Here is a 22,842-nt window from a genome sequence, read left to right as displayed (position 1 = left end):
GTTCTTTGTAATTTATATTGAGTTTGACATTTACTTGTTTCAGGAAAATCAGATAGGAAGCCGTACTTCGTCTTGGCTTACAAGACATCACAGAGCATCTTACACAACAGGCATAAAACATGACATCAGGAAAAAAAACAAAACTTGAAGACACATCATTGAAAATACGTACAGATAAATAGGATCGATGCTCCCTTGAAAGGTCTCGTTGGGTATAGAGGTTATCATGTTATTTTGCAAAGACCTAGCAATTTATCAGGAAAAGTAAATTGTCAGCGAGGTAGAAGTAGTAGCAGTAGCAGTAGCAGTAGAAGTAGCAGAAGCAGTAGCAGTAGAAGTGATAGTAGTAGTGTTTGTTTACAAGTGATATTGAAGACTTGTTAAGGGTCATTATCAATATTTCAGAACTAAAGATCTAATTAACAATGATACTACGAGCCCGAGTTTTCTAGGAGAGAATGTTTAACGAGGCGCAGCCGAGTTTATTATCACTCGTAGACGACAAGGGCGAGTAGACTAACTAATTTAGTAAAAACTCTAAACGATTGTAGTCCAAAACCAACAATGTAAAATTAACCTTTTATTTTAAAAGAAACACGCGCGATCGTGTATCGGCGAATAAAGAAAATTGGGAGAACCAATCAGATTTGTGGATTTCTCATAGCCTGTGCATAGCTGCCCAGGCGGTTGTGCACAGGCTAGAATTTCCAATAGAGCCCGGTTTAACTTCTACTATTGCCCTTAAGTGAACAGTTAACTAATAGAGAAATCTCTCCAAAGGACACAAATCTGATTTTTTTCTCAGCCAGCAGAAAAAGGCTTAAGGGAGTACTAGCTGTAATCATTGCCATTAACCGGTATTTTACGGCGAAAAGACAGCTCGTGGTTGTTATTCTGCGGGGCGATGCTTTTTGTCGTTCAAACAAAAGACTGGACTAATTCATTTCAGTCGATAACGAGATAAAAGAACGCTTTGTGTTTTTTTAAATGTAACAGAGTTTGAGGAAGGATAAATGTAATAAGCGAAATGATACTAACTGAATCATTTTGTGTAAATCCGTGCAAAGATTGCAGCTGCAATGCAGTGCGACTATTTCACTCACAGATATGCATAAATAATAACATCTTCAAACACTCTGTCAGGAAGAAATGTTATCGCGTTTGCAGACAAGTCTCTGCGAGAACAAACCCAGTAATCTAGGTTATAATATCTTACAACTTTTCCTATCGAATCACTACAATGTGTTTTGTGTTTTTCATTAAAAACAATGCAATGTATCTTTTCTGAAAAAAGACACGATGCAGTAAGGAGACAAATAAAAACTTATTTTTATGACAACAACAAGTGACTAACAACAGCAACACACGCACTATTATTACCAAATAGAAATTATGATTATAGTCCCTTGTAAGAATGCAAGTTTTATTCTGTTTTACTTACAGTTGCAGTAATTTCAGATTGGCGAACACTCTTTCAGGTAGAATTTTGATAGCGTTTGATGCCAAAATTCTGTTAAAATACAAATTAAAATAGTGTCAAACAGGAATTGACGGACGACAAAAAGAAGTGAAATTGACATTGCTCCCAGCAACTCAGAAACACCTTAGCCGCACCTACAATGTGTGGAGAGCTCGTATGCTTCGTTAACTTACAGTTGAACCAAAGACGTAAGATTGACGAAGACTCTATCAGGAAGAAATGTAAGAGCGTTTGAAGACAAATCTCTGTGAAAAAAAAACCCAGCGTAATTAGTGAAAAGAGTTTTGTTCTTCCTTTTTACCTTTCGTATTTCAGAGTAGCTTGTACAGCTAATATCTCCGAGCATTTCAACAGTACACAGCACAATGGGCAAAGACCAGACCACAACACCGGGAACTCCATGCCCCACTCTTTGCGATAAGTGTGTGGGTTCTTTTACATCCCCTGCTGACCATAACACTGAAGATGCAGGAGACGTGGCCTACGGTTTATCGTCCTTATCCGAGAAGACTACAATATCTAACCATTTGCAGGTGTCATTGCAAAGGCAGCATGTTCTCCTCAGTTATTTTAAGACCCTGAGTGTTGGTCCGGTCTAGGACTCGAACCCGAGACCTCCCACACGGTAGGCTGGCGCTCTACCAACTGAGCTAACCGGTCGGCGTGAATAGCTGTGATTGAATTATTGCATTATGCTCTGTCTTTTATGAGTGTTAACCCCTAAAAAGTTTTCAATTCAAGCATGCTTTGTTTCACTTACAGCAAAAACAAAAATCCTAGATTCGCAAACACCCTGTTAGTTACAAACTTTATATCGTTTGATGATAAATCTCTATTGGGAGAAGAGAAACATAATTATAAACATAAAGTTCCCTGGATGCCTTGTCTATAGTAGGAAAAAATCTCATTAAATGCAATAACTAAGAAAAGGGTATTTCTAAGAAAAGTGAACATAAACTGGATGTAAAAATCTCGAATCTACCGATTTCGGTGTTTATTACAACGCTTGCACTTCCCACTCCAATTTCAAAAACAAATGTGTCGGAAATGTAATCAAGAACAGGGTATTTTAAACTTTAGTTCTACATTTTTGTACAAAATCAAAAACAAAAAAAAATAACTTGGTTAAGTTTTTATATTTTCAAATACAAATTATTGCATTTTATTGAGCGTTAACTCCAGTTCACGTTCACAAAGTGCTCTTGGGTTGAAATCACTGCAATTTGTTCCGATGATAAAGCGGAAACATTTTGTATTGAGGATTTACATTTTTTTTAAACTAAGAATGGACATGTTTGACACCAACTGATGTTAGTAAGTAACAATCATGGATATTTTGTCCGTGTGTACGAAATGAGACGAATCTTCCCTAGATACACTAAAAACGTATCCGGCGTAGTGAAAATAAGCAATATCGTAATTTGAAGATAACCAATATCAATTAAAAGCTGGATAGAAACGTCCGAATTTCGACCTTGGGTGTTGGTTTGCAAACTCACCTGCCGCTTGAATTATTACACTTTTGCACCTGAAAATCCTGCATGGCTTATTAGCAAGAATGCTTTGTTTTACTTACAGGTCTCGCAATTTTGTCAGATGGGCAAAAACTCTATCAGATAGAAATGCAATAGCGTTTGAAGACAAATTTCTGGAAAAGAAATACATGGTACAGTAGGTGAAAAGATAATACCTTCGATTAAATTATTACATTACGCTTCGCTTTTAGGAAGTATAAACCCCAACTGACAAGATTTTCAGGACAGACATGCTTTGTTTCCCTTAAAGCCATTTCAAATCTGTCAGATTGGCCCCTGTAGGTAGAAATTTAAAAAAATTAAATTACAAATATTTCATCAGTATTTCCACCAGGTTTAAATCTAAAGCCACAACACTTTAACAACTATGTCTTTGCCAAACGTCCGATGTCTAATAGTGTGTCTAATTAACCACCCATTCCAAACACACAGGTTTCCATTTAATCAGTTTTAGGATGTTGTTGATAGAAAGCCGGAATATATAGCATTATAACAAATCTAACTTTTTTTGTTTTGTTTACTTGAGTAAAAACCTTTTCAAAGTTTGAAGTTCAAGGCTGCTTACGTTTTACTTACAGGTAGTTTAAATCTGTCAAATTGGCAAACACTTCGTCAGGTAGAATTGTAATTGCGTTTGAAGACAGCTTTCTGTAAAAAAAAAAAAATAATGAAAAAAATAAAGTTAATAAAATTGCATGGTAATACAGAACGTTTTTGACAGGTAATTTCATTACCCAGGTACCCTGTATAATACACGTATATCCCCTCCAAGAATTGCAGTGCCAATGTGCTCAGGGGCGGATCTAGGGGGAGGGTGCAGTGGAGATTACCTGCGGCTTTCTAATAAATCTGGTATTCTGCAATTATGCACTGTATTATGCACTCTGTGTTATGCACCTCCTCCTAAGAAGAATCATGGATCCGCCCCTGGTGCAAGCTTTGTTAAATTTGTCGTTGCATACCCAGGTACGCAGTTGCAAAGTTTCCAGTGCATTGAGCTTCGTTTCACTCACAGTCTCCATAGTTTTCTCAGATTGGAAAACACTCCATCAGGTAGAAATGTAATACCGTTCGATGACAAATATCTGTAAAAATACAAAATACGTAATGCAATAGGTGAAACAGAAAAACCCTTGAATTTGATAATGACATCCGTTTTTCATGAGTGCAGTGGAATCCCGATATAACGATCCTCGATATAACGATATAGTTTTAATGCTGCCTTGGTATATCGTTATACCGGGGTTCCACAGTATAAACTCTTGCGACGTTTGTAACAAGGTGCCTTTTCTATCACTTTTAGCCTACGTAATTAAATCAGAATGTCCCAGTACAATTTTAACAAAGCTAGAATTTAGATTGCTGTAGTTGCCACAGGATTAAGTAAAGTAAAGCCCTGATATCGTCACTAACTTGAGGTTGTACTCACAAGTTACAAGCTTAAAAATATATGAGGAACAGTCTTTACTCTCTCCTCCGCAGAGCTTCTATGCGGCGTTCGTTGTTGAAATCCGTAGAGCAAGGTAAGTGCAGGCAAAAAAGACGAGTAATCAATGGGACGGAACAGCGCTCTCTCCGTTTTCTCGCGCCGCACTCATCTCACTCAGCGGATTCTCTCCGCACCGAAACCCCTTTGAATTTTTGCGGAGGAGAGAGAGCAGTCTTTACGAGTTGAACGGTAAAATTTTGATGATATTTTTTTAATGTCTTTTGAGATCACTATTATCAAAAATGTAATTTTTAATGAAGATATAACAAGAAGACGCAATTCAACAATAGTAATAAGTTTTGAAATGTCTATTTACAATTATCGTTACTTAAACACATGTAAATCATTGTTTATCGTTGTGGTAAATTGTAGTGCTATTAAAAGGATTGCCGATTTGCACCTCTTTCAACAGATTTTAATACGTATTGCATGTAAATGCCAATAGGTAGACAAAAAATGGATGAAAGTGTTTCCAGATGGAAGATGGAGCTGTATAAGTGCTTCAGTCCTTGCGCCAAAATACATGTACGTAGTAGTTCGGGCTTTCTTTCTTTTTTTACTCGCTTTATAGGAGCTTTTAATAGCCTGGATATATTGCTTCAATTAAAGGGCATATTATAGGTAAAACATTCAACTATTGGATATTTGAATTATTACATCATGTTTCGTTTTTCATGATTAAAAATCCCTCCACATACACGGTTGTGTTTGTAGCTCTCTGTTTCACTTACAGCCATCTTAAAGAAGTCTGATTGGCAAACACACTGTCAGATAGGACTCGTATGTGGTTTGATTCCAAGAGTCTGTGAATACCAAAATGCAAAGAAAAATAAATTTAATTAATTGGTTTATAGTAATAAGCGCTCGACCAATGCCACTCTACGGCGTTTTTGATTTTTTTTTTTAAATTATTTTGTCAAAATTTAAACAAGAATTGTTGATGCCTGTGTGAATGAAGAATTGTTGTTTTCTCTCGAAGGTTTCACTTTCTTGCGGCCAAACAACTGCATGTTTTGAACTACCAGTGAAGGTGGAAAATGAATTCCGAAGGTTTTGCAATTTAATTTCTCATCACTTTCAAAATTTTCAGCTTCTTTAACGTCTGCAGAGGTACACAATATTGTATATTTAGCTAAACAAAAAAAAAATTAAATTAGGGACCATTCATTATATATTTATGCCAGGGGGTGGGCTGGCAAGATTCATTATAGACAAAACCAAAACGTGTTGACCCCCATTTAAACAAAAGAAAAACATTATGACCCTTAGCATAAGATAAGAAAGGTGACACGCCCCCCTCCTCCCCAAACAGGAAGTAGCCTACTAACAACCAGTGTTTATTTGTAACAAAATTGCTGCGCAAGAGGCAAGAATCCCAAAACAAACTAGTGACGAAACGCTAGTGAGGGAGAAAGTGGCATTGAGAAGGCCATCATTCTTGTGCACTACAGTAGTTCTGTGTCCTCAGAGAGTGGAAACAATACGGAGGAAACTCCCCTGGTGCCAGTTATATTCCGCCAAACATGATCTGGACACAACATTGCAACAGCATTGTACGAAATCAAGACTGTTTTCTGTATTGACATTAATACTGTAATACGCACGATCATAATTGAAGTGAAGTGTTAATAAGAAAACAGATAGCCCCCTTTTTTGTCTGCAGCATTTGAAGATGACACTTCCGCAGAACATCCTGGATTTTTCATGACACCCCCCCCCCCCTCAATTCTTGCCAGCCCACCCCCTGGCATAAATAATTAATGTTCCCTTAGCCATTCCTTATAAGCTAGCCCAAAAGGTCTCATTTAAGCCTGTTAGTAGCAGCTTAACGATGAAACCAGTAATGTTTTAATTAAAACCACAAAAGCTGTCTTAAATTCCAGAAACCCTTGACACGTTTTAACGTTTTCTTTTTCTTTTATCCCTGTCAGGTAGAAATATGATAACGTAAACCCAGGCGTGGGTTTATTGTGCTGGTTAAGCCATAGAAAGCACCGGCGGTCTATGTTTGTAGTATTTCTGTCCCTTTAAATGACTATAATCCCATACAAGTTAAATGTGATAAGACATTACGCTTACAGAATTCCCATTTTGTTCAGACTGGCAAACACTCTGTCGGGTAGAAATGTAATACCGTTCGATGATAAATCCCTGTAAGAAATATTCAATGACGTTAATAACGTAATAATTACTAACAACGCCTAAGCTGTCATTATTGCGTTATATTTCGTCTCTCGCAGATTTATCAAATATGCGTTGGTAGTCTGCAAGCGCAAAAAAAAAAAAACACATTGTGCACTAACCTGCGATCAGGCGTTCTTTTTTCACGGCAGAAAAAAGAACGTCTGATCGCAGGTTAATTGCGCACGATTCTGAGCCTCCCCATATAACATTGCCATCTTTACTTGTTGTTTTGAAGGTTGCTACGGTTCGTAACCATTATTTTTCTTTATGAACGGTTAATTTTGGAACACCTTAAAGATTAACATTTTTGTTTTGTAAGGTGGTCTCCTCAACGCTATAAACGTATATTTATTTAACGCCCTTTTTTTCAAATTGTGTGTGCTCAAAAACATGTTCTTCTTATTGGCAGATATTGAATTTCACATTGTGTTTTGTTTTTCACTAGTATAAACACCTGAAACTGTTAAAGTGCAATATGTCGGCTGTATTTCACTTGCAGCAGTTTAAAATATTTCTGTTCGCAAAACACTCTCAGAAATTTAACAGCGTTGTTACATATTGCGTGGACATATTATACTGGTAAAACTGCCGAAAGTGCCGTCTTTTGCTTGCATGAATATTCGTGTACATCACTTTAAACCCACGCAATTGCAAGGTTTTCAGAGCTGTGCACTTTCAGTTTCACTCACAGATTCCCAAGACTTGTCAGATTGCTAAACACTCTGTCAGGTAGGGATGTAATACCGTTCGATGACAAATCTCTGTGAAAAAAAAAAACAAATATCTTATTAGCCAAGCCTTAGCTTATGTTTATCTACGAGGGGTGGTTTAAGGTGGGCCTTTATAAATAGGCCTTTCCAGATTGTGCTCCCAAAAAACAAAAAAAAGTGCTCCCAAAAATGCCCAAAAGATGCTTAAAAAGTGCTCCAAAACCAAAATAGTGCTCAAAAGTTGCTCCAAAAATTAAAAAAGTGCTACCGAATATTTTTAATTATTTGAAAAAAAAAATGCTTTCCAATTTAGATTTGCAACTAAAAGGCAAGTTTCCATTGAATACAAGTCAATAATTGCACAAATAACGAATAAAATAGAATAAATAAATAAGCAAAAACATGAAATCGAGGCTGTCACTTGATTTTTCTGCATTTTTAATGAGTTTGCATAAATTATGAGGGGTTGATGACGTAGGTACGGGGCCCTGATGGCCGCCGCACACGTCCCACTTGTTGAATAAATTATTGTAAAACGTATAGATGCCTTAAACGTTATTAACTAGTTCCACAGCCCACAGGCTACCCAATATTTGTAGTTACCGACGTACCACAGCCCACAGGAATGGATACCCAATCAAATGTCGAAATCACCAGTTTTAGCCTAGTTGAGATATTATTTGTAGTCAAGGGAACTTGAAATTGCTATATAAAACAAAAAATCCAGTAATTTGTTTCAAATAAGCTAGAAATTGGCTTGTTTACCAAAAAAGTTGTCAGAAGATGCTCTTTGGCCAAAAAAGTGCTCTCTGATCAAAATAGTGCTCCCAAAGCCAAATTGCGCTAAAAAAGTGCCGAGCACAATCTGGAAAGGCCTATTTATAAACTGGGAGAAACGTTATAAGCAGTATAAAAAAAACCGCGATGTTCCGTTTGGACGTTAGTGATTCAGTTTAGAAAAGCTGATTGAAGTGGAAAGCGCTAAATTAGGGCTTGTGTGTGTGTGGGGGGGGGGGGGAGGTGGGCTTTTAACCTCAATATGTTTTACGCAGGGGAGGGGAAGAAACTTTCTTTGTAAAACGACTCAAAAGTACGGCATAGCGGTGCCCGGCAACCGAGTGTGCGCATTAGCTATCAAATGGTTGCTAAGGGCAGAGTGAATAGCTTGACAAAGTTCTTTGTTTAGTTCGCATGTCTTAGTCTTGACCATGCACAAAACTTTTGCCGGTCTGACCTACCAGTGAAATTTAGGTCCTTAACTTGCGACATTTATTCAAGAAATCTATCTAATTTTAAGAACTTTTATGGTTTTTTGAAATATCTGTAGCTTCTTGTATTTTTAGCGTCTTTTTAGTCATTTTAGTTGTTATTTTCTTTTACAGGACCCCACTGACAACAGTGTATCATACGCTGATGGGTTTTTCCTGTTTAAATATTATCCGTTATTACTATCATTATGTAGGTAGGAATGCAACAGCCTTGTAATATCCAGCGCGTTTTTTCTTTCTTTTTTTTTTGGGGGGGGGGGGAGCACGGTTTCTAGTGCAGTGCGTTTCTTTTCACTTACAATTCTCTTAAATTTGTCAGATCGGCAAATACTCTGCTGGGTAGAACTGTAATACCGTTAGATGACAAAACTCTGTGAAAATGCATAATGTAATAAGAAACATGACAACTATCAAAGTTAAATATTTAATAGCTTAATATTTAATATTTAAACCCATGCATGTTTGAACTGTGTGTGTAAGCAAAACAAAACATTGTGCACAATCATGAACTTTTTGCCATCTTTGTTTACTCTTTTGGCTTGGCTCACAACCATTTCATTTATGAAATATGCTAAGGGAGGCTTGTTCTGGAGACCTTTTAAACCTTTGTATCGGTCGAATACCGACCGATGTTCCAACCGACTACACTACCCATAGAACACATTGTGACAAAAAAACACATCATTGCATAATATTTCGTTTTTTATGTGTATAAACCTCGCATGGTTTACTGTACAAGTGTGTTTTGTTTTACTTACAGTCGTCTCAAATATATCTGAGCAGCGAACACTCTGTCAGGTAGAAATGTAACAGCGTTTGATGACAAATCTCTGTAACAAAACGGTAAAATGGCAATTAAAAAATACCTATTAGATAATTATAATAATCATATAATAATATTTAAGATTTTTATGGCGCAAATTAACATGTAAATATGACCAAATGCGCCTTAATTGTATCAGGTTTCGTTGTTAATAAGTGAAAAAGGCATTTAGATTTGCATTGTGTAGGCGCAAAAGTTCAACTGCTCAATTGAGTGTATTTGGGACTAACAGGCACTGTTATATAATAATTATTATAATTATTATTTTCCTGCAAAAAAAGGAAATTCTAGAATGGTTTGTCACATTTTTTCGGAAATTAATATCATCCTTGCTACAAAATCCATTTGAAATCCGTAGCTTGGTTTCAAATTATTTTTGAAAGCTTTCTCCTTGGGAATCCAAGAAATATCATTTTATCGCTTATGAAATTATCAACATACTTTTTAGGCGGTCGAGAACTTTATCCACCTTAAAGAAGCTGTATCTTTATCAGTTGACTGATTAAGCAATTATTGGATGAGGCTAAGTATGATATGAAGAATTATGCAGATCGAGGAGGGTGTTATCCGCCTCAGCCTTCGGCTTCCGCGGATAACACCCTCCGAGATCTGCATAATTCTTCATATCATACGAAAGCCGAATTCAATAATTGTTTTACTATTCATTCAAAATATCTCCAAGAGCTCTAAAAACACAAAATGAATTAAAATGGCTACTAACTTTGGCGTAGAATTTTCGCTAACCGTGGCCAATTCCTCCGGTGTCGCTGGTTTTTTGATGTTTCTCTACTGAAGATAAGTTTTAAATATCAAGTGACTTCCCTTTGAAGCTTTTTTGATGTTTTTGCTATCTTTATGATCTAATATTTTGGCCATTTTTTCATCGCAATGTTGAAATTTAGCGACCATTTTCGCCTTCGGTTGAGCTCTGTACAAAGCCGTTGTTGCGTGACGTCAATCGTTCAATAATTTTTCTATTATTGGACGATTGACGTCAATCGTCCAATAATCATTACGTCATTCGTCCAATAATAGAAGCGTCTTCCAAATTTGGTCGGTGCTAGCCGGTTAGTTGGAATTAGCCGGGGATTGAAAGCCAATCAGAAACAAAGAAATATTTTGAATGAATAATAATGTAACTTATCTTCACATTTAAGAAGCGAGCCGTGATACAACGCCATCAGTTATAAAATTTTATTGCAGCCAAACGTCTTAAAAAATTTACCGTCTTTTCCTCGCCCAGAACTCGCCCATGAACTGTTCATTCACTTGGTAAAAAGTGAAGAAAATCAGACTTACAACTCTTGCAGCCCTGTGAGTTTAGAAAACACTCCGACAGGAATATGTGACAAGTTGCTTGAAATCACTTTCCTGCAATGAATAGAAAAAAGATTACCCACTCGGTACGATAGGATCGTCATTATAAAATCTGTAAGACTAGAATAGCGCTAATAAGCTGTCTTTTTTAAGCCATTCAAATTTACTGATAATAGGAAGTGCAGGGGTGGCGCAGTGGAGAGAGCGCTCGCCTCCCACCAATGTAACCCGGGTTCGATTCCGGCCCGGTGTCATATGTGGGTTGAGTTTGTTGTTGGTTCTCATCCTTGCTCCGAGGGTTTTTTGCCGGGTTCTCCGGTTTTCCTCCCTCCACAGACACCAACACTCCGAATTCCAATTCGATCTTGGTTGCACTACACGTCTTAACGAGCTCCTGAGCTCTTCTGTATAACGTGGGCCAATAAATTACATTTACATTAGTAAATAATAAAGATGGTAAATTTCAAGCTCGGTGATAAATAGTGAAGAAATTATTCAACATGACACGAGCGTGGGACAAAGAAAAAATCTGAGTCCCCGACGGGAATCGAACCCATGGCCTCCCAGATACCGGTTGGGCGCTCTAACCAACTGAGCTACGAGAGACTCGTTGTGTCCCACGCTCGTGTCATGTTGAATAATTTCTTCACTACATTTACATTGTTTACAGTTCAAGCTTAATGAAAATATTAGCCCTTTAAATTAAAATGCGATAATTATATGACACTTCACTGTAAAAGAAAAACAAGCAATATTATACAAGTATATTAATTTATTCAATTAGCTCAAATTCTGATACAGTATATTTCTTTTATAATCAATAACTTAACCTAAAAGTTATATAATGTGGATTTAACTGCTCAAGGTTTCATATCAGAATGCTGTCATTAACGTCATTTTTTGCAAGTCTTTGACAGAGATGGAAACCGAGGGGAGGTTACCTTTGTTACCTAAAAAAGTCGTCGCTCCTTACTGCGCAAGCTTGCCGAAACGAGCATGCCCAATCGCATCCGGAAATCCGATATATTCACCTTTAAGTTGCATTGGAAATTTCCATGGTCGCTTGCTTCCTGATAGATATAAGATTTTCAATTCTGGCAATGTTCTGACAAAACGCCAAAGACCTCCAAATGCATGATTGATTTATAATTAAATCTACGGGTTTTAATGCTATTGTAAACCATTGCCATTTTTAGTAACTTTACCGTAGCTTCTTGAATACTTTTGAAATAGAGTGGGTGGACTTACTGCTCCATCTCACTCCCACGAACTTCACAAAACTCTATTCAAAACAAATTAGCTTGTTTTACTTTATTTGTTAAACGCTTCACGAGAAATTCTTACAAAGATGAGGTAAACTTTGATGCGCATTTGGCGATGTCTCCAGGTGATGTCAGATTCCGGCAATACAGGATATTTTCCAACTTCATATCGAACCCTCCGAGCTCTCCATAATGACACTGAAGGTCACAATCTAAACATAAACAAAAAAAACTAGAATAAGTATCTCAGGTATGTATATCATAGCTACAAAAACGTGCTAAGAATGTAAGTCTCAAGCTAGCCTGTTCGAGGGTCTCAGTAGTTGGGAAAGAGCGAAAAACGAGGGCAAGGGGTCGAAGGCTCGCCTTCGTCCGGCTCTCCCTCGTTTTTGTCTCGTGACGTCATGACGTTGTCATGACGACACGAGAATATCCTACAGGGGAGAAGGTGCATTCCATGCGTGTTTGCTTTCTGAGGCCGCGGAATTTTCCCGCTATGTCAATATTTTTCCCGCCATGTCAATACTTTTCCCGCCATGTCAAAATTTTTTTCGAAAAATGCGATCATCAGATTTAAACAAAACAGATGCTGTTTGCACTGACAGTTTTGTTTATTTTTAAGCTTTTTGTTTGTTTTTCTTAGTGATAAAAGCGATCACACGAGATTCCCACCATTCTAGTCATATTAATCAATCAGATAATAGCTACCGTTCTTGAGAACAATGTGTTTTACGATTTTGGTACAGCAATAGGGGAAAAGCATGTCTTAAACAGGATTGCGCCATACAGAACTGTAGGTATGTCGACCAACAATATGTCAGGAAAACCTTTTTTTTGCCGTTTCAATTTTTGATTAGATCCGATTTCAAAGATGTAATAGACCGTGGTAGTCGAACCACATGTGTGCCTTTACTTTAGTTGACTAGCTAGCTTGGGCAAGTTAGAATTTGTGCTGATTAAACTAGTTCAAAACAACTGGTAGATCCCGTGGACATCATTTTCCTTGTGTGTCTTCAATTTGAGTATTACCCTAAACCGTTTTGGAAAACAGTTCAAAATTTCCCCAGTCACGAAGACACACGCGAAAGGTCAACCATGAAACTTTGCTTGGTAGTGTGCGTGAGTTTATTGAAACGTGAGGCTGAAAACGTTCTTATCAGTCACAAACACAAAACAACAAAGGAGAATCTGTGACTTTGTTGACCTTTTTTTTAGATATTTAAGAACTATCTGTGACAGATAAATGCTTAATGAATCAAAGTGCAATACAGCGTTTTCCCACAGCTAAGTATCGTATCTGTCTGTATTCTTTTTCTGCTGTTATCGGAGTCCTATAACTGTTCAACGGCTACATGCTGGAGTGTACTTTGAATTTAAGTCAAGCCTACTTTCGGCTGCTTGGAAAAATCGCTTTTGATAAGGTGTCGAAAACAAGTCGCGTGACAATTATAAGTACAAACATTATCCGCCTGACAAAAATAGCAACGATCAATTAGTATGAATCAAGATGGACGCTTAATTACCGTGATAGTGATCGGAATGGATACCATTAAGGCATCGATTTCAAAACTTTGTTTTTAAGCATGTAATCTTATATATATTTTTTAGTTGGATTTTGAGCCTTTCTCGTGAGAACCTTTTGTAGTTGGAATAAACCTTTGTTTTTATCTTTAACTGTGAAATCGTGAAGTTCAGCGCAAGCATTCACGACAAAGGTTTCTGAATTGACAAGTGAATCAAGAGTTTCGTATATCGTGTTGTGAATGTCACAACTTTTATCGAGCGACAAAAGTAGCTTTAGTTTTAGTTCAAATTTTAGGGGTGAGGAGTCTAAATGTTTCTTTATGTTAGATGCACGCTTTTTAATTTTCGATATCTTTACAAGCAATAAATAGACGTGAAAAGCGGTCTATTTTCAAATAAATTAAACTCCGAAAAGAGTCACGAGACACTAAGCCCAGAGGGCTTTTGATTTCCTCGCTCGCCCGTGTTTTTCGCTCTGCCCCAATTACCGAGAGCCTGGAACAGGCTAGTCTCAAGCTAATAAAAAAGAGAAGACTACCTACAAAAGGGACTATTTCTACTTTTACTTAGCACAAAAACCCCAAAAAGTAAGATGAGGTATTTTGCCACAGAAAGAATCATTAAAAAGACATATGACATCGCCAACTAAATCTTGACAACTTAAGACTAGATTGTAAATCTTAAGCTTATCAAAATACTCAAAGAAACCCAAGGAGACTTCTACTTCTTCTTTTGTGGATTAAATTCCGAGTCTGTAACTCTCTGAAAACAAATTATGGGCCCTGGGAACGGGCTGATCCCTCTTTTGGTTTAAGCTATTGTAAGACATCAAGGAAGCATCATATAGCTTTCTCCAACAGTTTAGGTGTCAATGTGTTGATAACTACCCCATAATTTCTTCCATTAGAGATTTTCACTGTTTCCTCGTCAACTGAGCAAACAGTTTAAAACGAAACAACAAAGGGATGGAAATGAACAAATACTGCAAAGGTAGGTATCGTTTGAACGGAGAATTCAGACGAAATTTCTAACTTTGCGTCAAAAGGCAGTTTCTACGGCAACATGTGGATTATTGGAGAATGTTATCACATTAATAATCAATAACTTATTAATACCTCCCAAGTGGGCATTACAATGATAAAATTGCTAATGCTTCAATGCTAAAAAACTAAGTGCTAAAGTGTAAAGTTCATCATATAAAATGTTCCTTGAGAAAGTTTTTAAATTATGTATAAAATGGTCTAGGCATTGTCAATGATCTGGCAGATTGTTCTACATTAGCTGCTTTGAATGAAAATACCGCTGACCAATGACAGTTCTATTGAAGGGGATTTCTAACACGTTCATGCCAGAAAAGTACGGGAAAACGCAACCCTTAAAGAATTTAAACGCTAAAACAGTATCCATACGACGCATAGACTTTCTCAAAGTCCTTCGACGCGCGGTTTAGTCGCTTCGCGACTCGCTGCGCGACGCTATTCAGGCGCGCTTCGCTCGCCAATAGAGGGCGACTTGGTGCAAGTCTATACGACGCAGAGAATGGTTCACTGGTAACCAGTGTAGCTGTTGTAGATAAAAATGTTTCCTAGGATAGAATGAACAGCTCCTAAACGTTTAGTTTCCCAGAGCAAGATTCCTTATCAAAAATGTGAGAAGACTTCATGATTGGAGTAGATGGCAACCCGCCTTTTACCTACGAAGTTAATAGTGAAAGGCAATTAAATGCGGAATACAGAATTCGAAGATTAAATTAAAACAATGTTCGTGTTCATACCTGCTAAAAGGACTGAGACCTCTTTCTTGTCAGTTCCGTAATTGCTGGAATACAAAATGCGGAATACAAAACTCGAAGATTAAATTAAAACAATGTTCGTGTACATACCTGCTAAAAGGACTGAGACCTCTTTCTTGTCAGTCCCGTACTTGCTGGTGGCCACACAGGTGTAGTTAGCTTCCTTAAATATCGGCATTGGTATCACCATGCCCCATTGTGTCCTATTTTCCAGTAGTTTCGAGTCTCTTATCATTGCTATGTATATAGGAGGGGTGCCAGTAGCTGAACACCATAATTTGTACACGGGTAGCACTCGCAGAACTGGACCTGGAAACTGTACTTTGGGTGGAACTATTATCAACAACAAACTTAAATTGTTACGTGAAATGGTGACTTGGATAAAGTGAAAATAAATGAAGAAGCGTTCTCAAGTCAAATACTCGGGAAAAGATTTTCCGAGTTCCCCCAACGGGAGTCGAACCCATGACCTTCCAGAATACCGGTTGGACGCTCTAACCACTGAGCTATGGGAGACCCGTGGTGAGCGATGTCGTATACTAGGTTCTTGGTTAATACTAGGTAATTGGTTAATATTTTTCGGTACTATCTGGACAGTGTAGCAGGGGCTTTTGCGGGGATTTAGCTCTATGGCTGAGCGGGAGGTGCCCTGCTTCCTTCCGGGATCTTTTATATCAAGTGGACCAAAACATCATCAAGGAACAGGGTGTTTAATGGTGATCTTGACCCGTTCACGTACAGGCAGAACTCCAAGTTATAAACGAGTTGTACGTAAAAGCAAATAACATAGCCAGAAATTCCGAACCAAAGGGGGCGGTGCTTAGTTTTGATAAGCCCTATGCTCGTGACGGCCTGTCAATCAAGACCATTGTTCAGGCTTGCGTATGATTGGTCCATCGTTTAAAGCCGCCGCGCTTGGGAAGCTCTTGAAATTCAAGATGGCGTCACGCGAAAGGCCATCGAGTGGCTTCTTTCGTACGCTGAATTCAATTTCCTCGGTCGACGGCGATATTTTGACGGCCGAAAACCAGTGTAAACGAAGAAGGAGAGGAAAAGGGCCTTACTGGGAGGTGGAGCGACTCGTTGACAAGCGTACTGTGAATGGAGCGGTAAGTTTTTTTGTTTGCACGTGTTGATCGATTTTTCAAAATTATAGCAAGCCCTCGCGGGAAAATAAAGGCAATCCTCACGTTCTTAAACCTTTTATTTGACTAGATTGAATATTTGGTTAAGTGGAGGGGCTACTCTGCATATCAAGCTTTGTGGGAGCCAGAGGAGTCGATAACGAAGCCGTGTGTTCAGCTATTCCTAAGTCCGAAGCCGGTGGATGAAGTGGTGGATGAGAATGTAACGTCGCTGCGAATTGCCGTGGAAAGGCACCTTAAAGCCAAGTCAAGGCTGCCAGTTAGGATGGTTTTTCGGGGGGATGTTTTTCGTTTTTTGTTTAAGGGTAAGGGGGTTTTAAGGGGCGGTTGGTTGTTTTTAAAGAAGGGGGACTTTTCACCAAAGTATTTCCCACCAGGCTGGGATACTTGGGTTGACTCTCATGGGCAGGGAATCAAAGTATTCTATCCCATGAGAGTCAAAACTTTCCTGTCATGGTCACCAAAAAAATTTTCTCTGGGGGGTGAGGGGGGTTTTGTTCAAATGCAGAGGGCATTCCAGGAAAATATTTCTTTTAATTTTACCAAAGTTGCCCTTCAGGATACAGATTAATTTAATTTCAGGACTTGACAAGTGATACAGTAAATTTGCTTAAATTTGTGTTAACAACCCTTTATGTAAGACCCTGTTTAGGCTAACCTTGAACAATAATAGGTTCTTACTCACGAGATTTTACTGTATCCACCCCTTTACAGCGGTCAAATTCAAAAATGACCTCGCATCTGGTCTTCGCCGCCTCAAACTTTTCTAAGAATTTGACTTGAAAGTGTGCAAACATTTGCAAGAAATTGTTATAGAAATAGTACTATGAAAGAAAATTTTAAGCTGGGAAACTTAGTGGAGATCAATTATCAAATTTCCCATCTATAAGCTGCGTAAAAACCTTAACTTTGCAGGGACGGTGTTAACTTTTGGCTTTAAAGCGAAAGATTTCGGAACATTTAAGACTTTGTATGGAGAATTTTGGCAGGAATTGCACACGGATTGCGCACGCGCGTAGCATTTGACCGCTGTATGATCCACCCCCTGTATCTGCAGTCAGTATTTTCACTGTATTTCAACTTAAACTTACATCTTTCGTGGCCTGTAACTTTATTTTGCTACAAATTAGAAAAAACCTTACTGTAAAATTTCATGAAAGCAATTACTTAAATAAATGCTTTAGACAGTTCTTAAGTTCAAAGTGCTTACAGAAAGACTAAACTAATACACACTTTGTTTGTAAAAAACACCTCCTTTAAAACACAGTTTAAAATTGAGGTCAAATAAAGGTAAATTGACAGTCAGTATACAAAGATGTCCATTGTTCAACAAAGCATTACTTCTTCTTTCTCTTTTGAGTTTTCTTTTGGTTTTGTTTTGATTTTTTTGTTTTTTTAGATACAGTTTCTTTGGTTTGGGTGTCTTCTTTGGTTTGGGTGTCTTCAACTGGCTTCAAGTAGCTGACCCCCCTCTTTTTCCCCCGTTTTGTTTTAATTTGCTCTTCCCAGTATTCTGTATTCTTTTTAGTGTACTTTCTGTGTTGTCGCTCTCTGTGGTGCAATGCTGCTAGGCGGTATTCTGTTCTTAGAACCTCAGCAGGATCATCGCAGTGATTGCTTTTCCGTTGTATTATGCGCCGAGCATCATCGTTATTTTTCTCAACACCTAAAACAATAAACAGTATAGCATTCAAGATAGCATTCATAAATAACAAAGCTAATAATAATAATGTGTCCAAGATATAAAATTGTATTTACCTTGACCACTAAACTGCTTGATATTATCATTTTGCTCAACCATTTGCGGGATGTGATAGGCTGCGGCATGCATGTAGCACGTCACCTGTTCCTTCCTGTATCCAATTCTAATTTCACCGAGTTTGGTGAATGTGGTGATCCATTCCTTTATCTGTAATTCAAGTTACAAAGTAAGAAACTAATTAATTCTTGACCTTGGTGTATAAATAAACAAACAAATATTCTGAAAAATTTATAAGCGAAGCTTTCGACTGTATCGCACAGTCTTCATCAGCGATTAAAATTAGCTCACAATAATTTTTGATCATCTGTTGTCACATGATTAAACAATTTGCATTTACGAGACAACGTGAGCTAATTTTAATCGCTGATGAAGACTGTGCGATACAGTCGAAAGCTTTCCTTATAAATTTGTCAGACCTAGTGACAAGAATATTTGTTCATTTAATTAATTTTAATTTAAAGAGTTTTTAATTTCTGTGAAATATTCTGTACCTGTGTTCTATATGTTCCTGTAGAGAATGGTGTCCACGAGGAAATGAAGGTGAAGTACAGCTCTGCGAAGTCCTGCAGGCACAACATGCAAACAAGAAAATGTACACATAAGTATACGTTACAGAAATTGAGTCAGCTTATTGCTGTTATAAGTTAAGTTAAGAATCAATTATACTCTGGAGACTATGCTCTGAATAGGGGATGAAAGATCATCTCTTTACCTTCCATAATTGAGCCACCTTGTCACATGTGTTTTTTTGAATGCAGTTGGAATTGGCCAGCTTCTTGGGGAGCTCTCTCAAGAGTTTCTTTCTGTCATCCCCCATGAGGCTGGTCCAATCCCAAGTTCCACTGCCTCGGCCATCTGCATTTCTTTTTTCCCATATGGAAAAGGAAACTCCACAGTTGTTGATAGCTTTAACCAGGTTAATGACATGTTGTGATTTTTCCACTGATCGTTTTTTTGCAGTCAAACAGCCCTCTTTGTCATCCCACTGCATAGCATCTTCAATTAAGTTTTCAATCAAAATATCTGTTACCCGTAGCATTAGATGGAGTTCATCAAGAATGATTTTATGCAGAGGGATACTAAGGAGTGGCTTGTGACAACAGCAGAAATTTTCCCCAGTGGTTTTTGCTGACATTTCCCTCATTTCGTCCAGAGTACGTCTAAGTGGTGGTGCAGAGTAATAGCCATCCTTCTTGGACATGTCACCTCTAGTTGAGAAAAAAAGAAAACAAATACAAGTGATTACATGTATTTGAATATAAAAAACTAAATTGGATCCATTTATATCATATGAGTGGTTAATAAACAATTTACATAATTATAAGTAATATTTACCTATCATTCTTGTGTATTTTGCACCACAAACAAGCATAAGTTGAATTGGCAGCACTCAGTCCCATAAGAAGTAGTAAAAACTGTAAAGGAAAAATACTGATTTCACTGACAATTTAGAATTAAAGATCTCTTCGAGATAACATTTAAGTATGAGTAGGGGAAATTATAATATTGAAAGTGATTTGCGATGCATTGAATCAACAGATTAAATCTGATCTTATAGTTTGACTGCTACTTTGCTCCAAAAGAAAGGCTATCAGTTGGTTGATTTTCCTGATTATTGGCTGGCCGGGGAATTCCCCTTGTCTAGGGAGTGCAATTAGGCCCCCATGATTTTTTTACTATTTTACTTTAACAAGCAAAATAGTCAAAAAATGACTCCATGTTACAAAGAACTGTCAGGCACTTTTAGATATGTTTTTAATTTTTTAGTAGCAGGGTAACAGTTGCAAAATTAAATCAAATATTGTCAAGCTCACCTTGTAATCACCTCCCAGGTAGAAGTCTACACTAACTCTCTTCCCATCAATTTCGATGTAACCATCTTTAATTATCTCATTTGCTTCGTTAAAGACATCTCTGAAAGATTCCTCTAGTGTTTCCCGACTCTCACTTCCATTCACCACTGCGATAGTGTGATTTCCTGTTGATGAAGGTGATGCAAGGAACCTGTTTACTGCAAAGTCTTTATGCATATTTTAAGGCTCATTATTATTATTATTTTATGTTTGTGTTGTTAAACATACATACCTTTGGATGACAAAATATCATCCACTTTCTGAAGGACAGCGAAACTCATGAGAATGAAGTTGGTCATCCGGCTCATTCTTGCCCCATCACCACTAAGCTTTATTTTTACCGTATCTTCACTCTTTAGTGTTCCCTCATTGATCTATAAAAAAAATAAAGAACTGGTTCTCTTTTTTTTAATTGATTATCAGTTATTGTTAGTTGTTTGAAAACTTTTCAGGAGGGAATTAAGGTATATTATTTGTGCCTTTATTATGATTATGATGATTATTATTATTATTACTAATTGGTACTATTATTATTGTTATTGAGTTGTGCAACACTGTTTTGATAATATAAATGTCTGAAAAGCCAGTGTGGTACCAATGGAACACTTACCATGGCTCTTACTTTGTCGGTCAGCAGTTCCTTAAATGAATACTGTGCTCCAGGTGCCAGACCGGGTGTGGTGGTTATTTTCACCTGCTTATTTAGCTCTGTCCGTAAGTGTTTTATTAAATATGATTTCACAGGAAAATCGTCTACAATCATTGTGAGCTCATGCATAAAGTTGTCACTCACTCCAAATTTGTCCATTAAGTAAAGAATGCTCTCCACTGTCGCTTTCTCTTCAGGGTGAAGTTTGTCATATCTTGACTTAGGGGGTGCGTGCCCCTCTTGTTCTTCAGTGGCAGTGGATGAATTTTTACTAAAGTCCAGAGTAAAGTTATTTGCACTATTGGGGTCTTTAAGTTTTAATAGCTGCAAATCCAGACCAAAGATTTCAACAAAATGGAGTGCTTTCTGTGCTCGGGTCTTTAACTGTTTTAATTTTCTGTTTTGGGCTTGTTTTGTTTTAAGTTCTGGAATTCCAGCTCCCCGTCGTATTCCTAGGCTCTCATTTTCTAACATGTCTATGTGCTTCAGTAGCATTTTATTCTCCGATTCCAGTTCCTGTGTTTTTTGCTGTTGTTCTTCAACTTCAATTAACATTTCCTCTACCAATTTTTCTTTTTCTTTCTCCAGATCTTTATACTTTCTCCGCCAGTCACAAATCTCTTCTTCTGCCTTCTTAAACTTGGACTCCATTAAATTAATGTCAGCTTCCCACCTTTCTACTGAATAAACCTCACTCTTCAAGACAGCCAGCTTGTAAACCTTTTTCCCATGCTGCTTTCTTTTAAGTGAATTTCCTGTTCTGTTTAAAGATTGCTGAATGGAAGATGCAGCACAACAACGACCTGAAAGGCGACTTTCAATTCTCTCGCACTTGCGAACAATTTTGAAAGCATGGCCGGGTATGAGACCATTCAATAAATCGACGTATGTCAGTGCTGGTGTTACTTTTTTCACTTTGTGCCACTGTATAAGAGCTTCATTTTGTATTCCAATCCAAAACACAACGTCGTTCCCACATTCCCGTTGCTTTAAAATGTAATGTAATTGTTTCTCTGGTGGGCTGCAAATATGCACAAGTGGATCGCAGATCGGGTAGCAATCAGACATTTCACATTTATTAAGGTAAACGAAAATTGGAGCAGATCGAAAAAATGCAAAAAAAAATTTTTTTTCGCGGGAACAAAACAGTCTCAAATTCCCCGCTAAAAAGCACTAAGCTACCAAGCCTTTAGCCTAGCCTCGTTGTCACTTCTTCTAGTACCCAGACCTTAATCTGTTTTTCTGTCGATCGTTTCAAAATGGCGATCTTGTTTTTACTTTTAAGAAGCCCGAAGTTCAAAAGCAATGGAGGTTGTTCCTTCCGCGCGATCGAAGTGGAGGTTAAAGTTCCTGGATGTCTTTATATTCACTGGAAATCTGCCAAAAAAGCCGCATTTTTTGGATCGGCTACAGAGTCTCGTTTACCTAAAATGTGAAATACTATCATCGAACTAAAAAACTTTCATCGGAATGGAATGATACAAGGACCGATTGCTGCTTACTGTGGATGGCAAAACGTTGCATTTACGCAGGTAAGCGCCATTTTGTATGCTCCAAATGGAACGGATTTGTAATAACTTTGTCACACGTAAAACCTAAAAAAGCCGAAACTTGCATTTGTTTTACCAAAACAAATTTATTGTAGAATGAAAGTATATGTAAGCTGCCTTCGAACTGGCATCGGAATGACGGGATCGTGCATGGTGTAATTTTTGTATAAACAGTTTTTATTTCAATCTCATACAAATCCTTCTAATTTTTGTCAAGTGTAAAAGTCCGTTTAAATTCAAAGTGTCGACCTTTATTGCGCAGGCGCGTACGAAATTCTTTCGGAATTTCTGGCTATGATGTTTCGACAACTCAGTTTGACTTACGTAAGCTAAGCAAATAAAGAAAACTCTAAGGATATTAATTTACACGCCCTTAAAACATGGAGCTCATTTCTTATTCGAAGGCTTTGTTTTAAGAGCAGGTGCAAAACGCCTATAAATTAGCTTTACGATAACAAAAACTTGTGTCGTTTCGAAATCTACCTTTTTAACGAAAAAT

The 22,842-nt window shown here is 37.6% G+C and overlaps 3 protein-coding genes across 3 annotated transcripts in view; 1 reads left to right on the top strand and 2 right to left on the bottom strand.

Annotated features, from left to right (window-relative positions):
* Window positions 1–15,709, bottom strand: part of LOC144637144 (uncharacterized) — a 123,597-nt gene extending 107,888 nt beyond the window's left edge. The window contains exons 1-15 of the mRNA XM_078496287.1: window positions 15,475–15,709; window positions 12,151–12,280; window positions 10,789–10,860; window positions 9,425–9,496; window positions 7,378–7,449; window positions 6,584–6,655; window positions 5,236–5,307; window positions 4,029–4,100; window positions 3,592–3,663; window positions 3,057–3,128; window positions 2,241–2,312; window positions 1,654–1,725; window positions 1,442–1,510; window positions 1,104–1,175; window positions 173–244 (exon numbers count right to left, since the gene is read on the bottom strand). Coding sequence (XP_078352413.1) covers window positions 173–244; window positions 1,104–1,175; window positions 1,442–1,510; window positions 1,654–1,725; window positions 2,241–2,312; window positions 3,057–3,128; window positions 3,592–3,663; window positions 4,029–4,100; window positions 5,236–5,307; window positions 6,584–6,655; window positions 7,378–7,449; window positions 9,425–9,496; window positions 10,789–10,860; window positions 12,151–12,280; window positions 15,475–15,619 — 1,208 coding nt within the window. The 5' untranslated portion in view covers window positions 15,620–15,709. The remainder of the gene's footprint in view (window positions 1–172; window positions 245–1,103; window positions 1,176–1,441; window positions 1,511–1,653; window positions 1,726–2,240; window positions 2,313–3,056; window positions 3,129–3,591; window positions 3,664–4,028; window positions 4,101–5,235; window positions 5,308–6,583; window positions 6,656–7,377; window positions 7,450–9,424; window positions 9,497–10,788; window positions 10,861–12,150; window positions 12,281–15,474) is intronic.
* A 613-nt stretch (window positions 15,710–16,322) lies between these two features.
* LOC144636072 (uncharacterized) lies at window positions 16,323–17,827 on the top strand. The gene is made up of 3 exons (XM_078495215.1): window positions 16,323–16,493; window positions 16,600–17,121; window positions 17,218–17,827. Exons 1-2 carry the CDS (start codon window positions 16,323–16,325, stop codon window positions 17,098–17,100), a joined length of 672 nt encoding a protein of 223 aa, XP_078351341.1. The 3' UTR covers window positions 17,101–17,121; window positions 17,218–17,827.
* Window position 17,828: 1 nt separating this feature from the next.
* On the bottom strand, window positions 17,829–21,942 carry LOC144636024 (uncharacterized). Its single transcript, XM_078495160.1, has 8 exons — window positions 20,755–21,942; window positions 20,377–20,518; window positions 20,106–20,269; window positions 19,627–19,706; window positions 19,004–19,499; window positions 18,783–18,854; window positions 18,288–18,438; window positions 17,829–18,195 (listed from the first exon to the last, which is right to left on the bottom strand). The coding sequence occupies exons 1-8, from the start codon at window positions 21,859–21,861 to the stop codon at window positions 17,867–17,869; spliced, it is 2,541 nt and encodes an 846-aa protein (XP_078351286.1). The 5' UTR covers window positions 21,862–21,942; the 3' UTR covers window positions 17,829–17,866.
* Window positions 21,943–22,842: the final 900 nt, after the last annotated feature.

Source organism: Oculina patagonica, chromosome 13 (genome assembly GCF_052425735.1).
Source record: "Oculina patagonica isolate OP01 chromosome 13, crgOcupat, whole genome shotgun sequence".
In the NCBI taxonomy this organism is placed as follows: domain Eukaryota; kingdom Metazoa; phylum Cnidaria; class Anthozoa; order Scleractinia; family Oculinidae; genus Oculina; species Oculina patagonica.
The sequence above is the reverse complement of the archived record's forward strand: the minus strand, read 5'-3'. Positions and strand labels throughout refer to the sequence as shown.

Coding starts and splice junctions, on each gene's coding strand:
- LOC144636024 (XM_078495160.1), bottom strand. CDS start 21,861: ATGTCTGATTGCTACCCGATCTGCGATCCACTTGTGCATATTTGCAGC. Junction 19,500..19,626: donor AAAATACACAAGAATGATAG/GTAAATATTACT, acceptor TTTCTCAACTAG/AGGTGACATGTCCAAGAAGG. Junction 18,855..19,003: donor AGGTGGCTCAATTATGGAAG/GTAAAGAGATGA, acceptor TTGTGCCTGCAG/GACTTCGCAGAGCTGTACTT.
- LOC144636072 (XM_078495215.1), top strand. CDS start 16,323: ATGGCGTCACGCGAAAGGCCATCGAGTGGCTTCTTTCGTACGCTGAAT. Junction 16,494..16,599: donor AGCGTACTGTGAATGGAGCG/GTAAGTTTTTTT, acceptor TTATTTGACTAG/ATTGAATATTTGGTTAAGTG.